This window comes from Sinocyclocheilus anshuiensis, unplaced genomic scaffold (genome assembly GCF_001515605.1).
Source record: "Sinocyclocheilus anshuiensis isolate Anshui unplaced genomic scaffold, SAMN03320099.WGS_v1.1 scaffold1632, whole genome shotgun sequence".
NCBI classification, from domain to species: domain Eukaryota; kingdom Metazoa; phylum Chordata; class Actinopteri; order Cypriniformes; family Cyprinidae; genus Sinocyclocheilus; species Sinocyclocheilus anshuiensis.
The window spans coordinates 10,756-16,141 of record NW_015558674.1 but is presented as its reverse complement, the minus strand read 5'-3'; the positions used below and the strand labels follow the sequence as shown (position 1 = coordinate 16,141).

At 35.9% G+C, this 5,386-nt stretch overlaps 1 protein-coding gene and 1 long non-coding RNA gene across 2 annotated transcripts in view; both read left to right on the top strand.

The window, feature by feature from the left end:
* Nucleotides 1-5,386, top strand: part of LOC107681263 (R3H domain-containing protein 2-like) — an 80,992-nt gene that overhangs the window by 72,332 nt on the left and 3,274 nt on the right. Inside the window, exons 18-21 of the mRNA XM_016477514.1 lie at nucleotides 580-709; nucleotides 3,060-3,220; nucleotides 3,880-3,958; nucleotides 4,403-4,548. Of these exons, the coding sequence (XP_016333000.1) occupies nucleotides 580-709; nucleotides 3,060-3,220; nucleotides 3,880-3,958; nucleotides 4,403-4,548 (516 nt within the window). The remainder of the gene's footprint in view (nucleotides 1-579; nucleotides 710-3,059; nucleotides 3,221-3,879; nucleotides 3,959-4,402; nucleotides 4,549-5,386) is intronic.
* LOC107681279 (uncharacterized) lies at nucleotides 3,312-4,552 on the top strand. Its single transcript, XR_001633236.1, has 3 exons — nucleotides 3,312-3,327; nucleotides 3,858-3,958; nucleotides 4,403-4,552. It is a non-coding gene; the product is annotated as an uncharacterized LOC107681279 (long non-coding RNA).

The window sequence follows — 5,386 nt, the reverse complement described above, 5'->3', positions numbered from 1 at the left end:
ATGCGGAGGTTTTTGGTCCAATAATTAAAACCTCAGTTTTTTCAGAATTTAGCAGTAGGAAATTACTAGTCATCCAGTTTTTTATATCAACTGTGCATTCCGTTAGTTTTAGCAAATTTGTAGGTTTTTATCAGGCCGCAAAGAAATATAGAACTGAGTATCATCAGCATAACAGTGAAAGCTAACACCATGTTTCTTGATGATATCTCCCAAGGGTAACATGTAAAGTGTGAAAAGCAATGGTCCTAGTACTGAGCCTTGTGGCACTCCATACTGTACTTGTGATCGATATGATACCTCATCATTCACTGCTACGAATTGATGGCGGTCAGATAAGTAAGATTTGAACCATGACAATGCAATTCCACTAATGCCAACATAATTTTGTAGTCTACTCAAAAGGATGTTGTGGTCGATAGTGTCAAACACAGCACTAAGATCCAGTAGCACTAATAGAGAAATACAACCACGATCGAATGATAAGAGCAGGTGTGTGAGAGAGTGTGTGTGGTATCAGAGGTAATGATATGCAGTATGTGTTGTCGTCATCAGACTTTCTCTCTCTCTCTCTCGTCTCAGATCCAGGTTCAGTATTATTCCACCGGAGGACAGTATCCGAATTCAGGCCAGCAGTACCGCTCCATCTCTCACCAGGTGTCGTATCCCGCACAGCGCTCTCAGCCGCTGCCCCCGCCGGCGCAGCCCTCCGGTCAGTGTGACATCACTTCCTGTTCCTCTGCTGCTAGACAGCATCATATTATCCTGCTTTTGGAGCAGAACTCATCAGATGAGATGCCCAAGTCCATCTCTGCCACATAAGAAAAAAATCATGTGAAGAGAAGTCAAAAATATGACAATGTCATAATTATAAGAGAAAAGGTCGTCAAAGGTCGTTGACAGTCAAAATTTGACAGTCAAAAAGACACTGAAAAGTCAGAATTATGACAGTCAAAATTAAAAAGTTAAATATAAAATATGAATAAAATTAATAAAATAGAAATTATTAAATGATTAAAAAGTCATTATGGGGAAAAGACAAAATCATGACAGTGAATCATAATTATGGAAAAAGTCCAAATTATGACAAAATAAAATTTATAAAATGTAACTATAAATTTAAAAAAATAAAAATAATAATTATAAGATGGTCATTATGGGGAAAAGTCATAATTGTGAGTCTAAAATGTAATGATTATGAAATATAATGTCATAATTAAAAGTATGGGTGTACGATATGACGATTTTTGATTGTGGATGATTAAAATATCTCCACGATCTGCTTTATCGTAAATATCATAGTATCGCGCTACAGCACACATTCATTCAGTTGCAGTTCTGGCGCCTCCATCTCGATATACTGTACAACGCCACATACATTCACATCAAATGTTACTCAGCAGTAGAGTCACACTCACGGGACACTGCACTTACTCACAATCACAAAAGTACGTTATTTGCATGTGCTTTAAAATCTTGCCGGTTAAACATTTAATTCGAACATTTTGTTCTGACATGCGCTTTTTCTGAGCGCGTACACACTAAAAATCCTGTCAAATAGCACCTGATTACTGGACTAAGTTATCTTTTTCGCGCTAATACTGCGCTAGTACTGCGCTAATACTGTCAAAAGCACATGAGATTTACATATAAACACAGTTGGTTATGTCTGAAGTGAAAGTAAACAGTTGAGAGAAGAACTGATGCGTGCTGTATATTAAATACGTGTCCCAATGCTGCCGCTTGTCATTAAAGGGAGAGTTCACCCAAAAATTTAAATTCTGTCATTATTTACTCACTCTCATGTTGTCCCAAACCTGTATTAATTTCTGTCTTGTGCTGAACACAAAAGAAGATATTTTGAAGAATGTGGGTACAAACAGCTGCTGGTCCCCATTGACTTTGATAGTAGGAAAAAAAAATACTATGGAAGTCACTGGAGACCAGCAGCTGTTTGTAGCCACATTCTTCAAAATAACTTTAATGTTCAACAGAAGAAAGAAACTCATTCAGGTTTAAACAGCTTGAGAGTGAGTAAATGATGACAAGAGTTTTCATTTTTGGGTGAACTATCCCTTTTAATGTTAATAAAACAACGAAACACAGAGAAAAATCACTCACTGCTCTTGACTGAAGAACTTTAATACAGTTGCTTTAATAAGAATCAATGTATAATTTATACAGTGAAGTGTATATAGTGTTTATTTTTATATTTGTTCATTCAGTTTCTTGAATGCTGCTGATAAATACACCGACTGTACCTGTTTGTTTTATTTGTATATTATGTGTATCTTTGTTCTTATTTTTTAATAACAAAGATAAAAAAAATTACAGATTTTTTTTCTTCGCCCACTTTGGCCTGAATATCTTTTTTAATTTTATATTTTGTTACCTTGTAAGGCTTTGTTTTTAAAATAGGGAAATTAGTTTGGCTGTGCTGCTCAGACAACCTACAAAATAATAAAACCAACCTGATAAAGAATCGTGATAAAATCCCATGAAAAATATCGTGATATGATATTTTTGCCATATCGCCTACCCCTAATTAAAAGATACAAAGTCAAAATTTACATAAGTCATAATGAGATAAGATGAAATTATGACTTCTTAAGTCATAATTATGAAAAGTCAAAATTGACAAATCAAAATAAAACGTCAACATTTAAATAAATGATAAAATATAATATTCTAATGTTCAATAATTGTAATAATATTTTAATAATTATGAATTATAACATGATGTTTTACATATAAAATATTAATGGAATATTAAAATTAAGAAATTATAAAGTCATAATTATGAGATAAGTCAAAATTACGACATGTTATTTTTTGTCTTAACTTTGACTTTGTGAAATTGCGTCATTATTTTGATTTATCAAAGCATGATTTTTCTTTCTCCTGTGGAGGAAATGTGTTTCCGTGCCTCTGTCTCTACTGACTCCTGTCATTTTTATGCTCTCTTATATTGATGTCTCGTATTAAACTGACTATTAAAGCTCTGAACGGCTCCCTGACGATGAGCGGTTGAAGTTTGATGTGCTTTTGTCTTGCGTGATCAGCTCCTCTCCAGCCCATGATGACCAATCAGCAGCCTGCGTACCAGAGCATGATGGGAGTCCAGCAGCCTCAGAGCGCCAGTATGATGAACACGCAGCGCACGGCCATGAACGGACAGATGCCGGGCATGATGGTCCAGTACCCACCCATGCCCTCCTATCAGGTGTGTGTGTGTGAGAGCGTGTGTGTGTGTGAGTGTGTGTGTGTGAGTGTGTGTGTGTGTATGAGAGTGAGAGTGTGTGTGTGTGTGTGAGAGCAGAACAGCACAAGGTACACACACGCTAACACCTCAGCACGCACTGCACGTGTCTATAATGTCAGATGTCTGGAAAAATTGTGCAGTTTTACTCCTGTATGCAACGGAGTAGCAACTCTAACTTGACACAGAAACTTAATGAACAAAACAAAATTATCAGTATGGGTTCCTCAGATATAAAATATGATTTTTTTTCTTTATTTCTTTATTTCTGTATGTATGTATTTTTATTTATCTATTTATTTGTTTATTTTTATTAATTTTAAATTTTTAATTAATGTATTTATTTATGTTGGGTTCCTCAGATATAAAATATGATTTTTTTTTGTTTATTTCTTTTTGTTTATTTCTTTTTGTTTATTTATTTATGTATGTATGTATTTTTATTTATATTTAAAAAAAAAAAAATTTTTTTCTCTGTTTATGCCATATTTTTTATTGCGTAGTATGTCCTTTCAGTTGCATTAAATTGTTTATCCGTGTGTGTGTGTGTGTGTGTGTGTGTGTGTGTGTGTGTGTGTGTGTGTGTGCGTGCTTGTTTCAGTCCATCTGTGGGTTACCTGCAGCCGCCCAGTTCAGATCAGTACCAGATGACCCAGTCTGCCTCGCCCTGCAGCCCACAGCCAATGCAACAGCAGTATTCAGGTACACCGCAGACACAGATACAGCCACGCCACAACTGAAATTGAGATAAAAACAGTATCATTCTCATTAATTGAAATAAAGCTTAAAATAAAATACAAGTATTAGATGAAAAACATACTTATTAGAGTCATTAGAAAATGTAAGTTGAAGTTGAAGTAAAACTAAATAAAAATAAATTCAAGCTAAATAGAGTATAAAAATATAAAGATAAAAATATAAACAAATAAATATAAGAAAAATATAAAAAAATAGTTTTTTTAAATATATAAAAAAGCAAAACTTAAAAATGACATGCACAAAGTTTAAATTAAATTGAAACCTTAAACTTTAAACTGCAGTATCAGCCCAATAAACCTGAGCAGTAGGTTGCATTAGTATCATCTCTCTCAGTCTAGATTACTTTGTATTGGGAGTGACTGGCCCGTTGATGTGGATGTGTTATAGGGGTTCCTCCTCCTGGTCCTAGTGTCATGGTAATGCAGCTCAGTGTCCCTAACGGACCGCAGCCGACCCAGAATCCTCCGCTGGTGCAGTGGAACCCCTGCAAGTACTACAGCATGGAGCAGAGACCCAGCAACCCCGAGCCGCAGGTACGAGCACATGTGCTATATTTGGCTACCATTGTAAATGCATGTGATCCATAATGGAGACTCAGACTCATCATCGTGTGCGTGTCTGTGTCTGTGTCTGTGTGTGAGAGTGTATGTGTGTCTGTGTGTGAGAGTGTGTGTGTCTGTGTGTGTGTGTGTGTGTCTGTGTGTCTGTGTGTGAGTGTTTGAGTGTGTGTGTTTGAGTGTGTGTGTTTGATATTGTTGGCTATTGCTACAAATATACCCCAGCGACTTAAGACTGCTTTTGTGCTCCAGGGTCACAGTTGTGTCTGTCTGTGTGTATATCATTTATAATTTTTTTACTAATTATAATATTCATATTTTTATACAATATTATTTAAATAGTATTGTTAATATTATTTTTTAGTAATATTGTTAATATTATTTAAAACAATATTTTCATATGTAATTGGATTTTCTTATCTCTTTTATCTCTTCATTAATAGTATTTATACTGAATTTTGTCTGGTGTGAACTACTGCTTGAAACAAATAAAGTTACCATGTTTAGCTGTGTGGAGTTTTGGGACCATTGACATTTCACTGTGGGCGGAGCTACGTGACAGCCAATAGGAGGCTTAGCTGCTTGTTTTGAGTGCAGAGGTTTGAGATTCACCTGGACGGGATTCTCTGCTGGATTGTTTTCCTTGTTTTATTGTGATAAAATACCAGCTATATCTAGTCTTCAAACGCACTCAGGACATCATGATGAGCTCTGGACCCGCGGTGACCCTGCCGGTGTACGGTCACCGTGATCCGCTGAGTGTGTGTGTGTGTGTGTGTGTGTGTGTGTGTGTGTGTGTGTGTGTGTGTGTGTG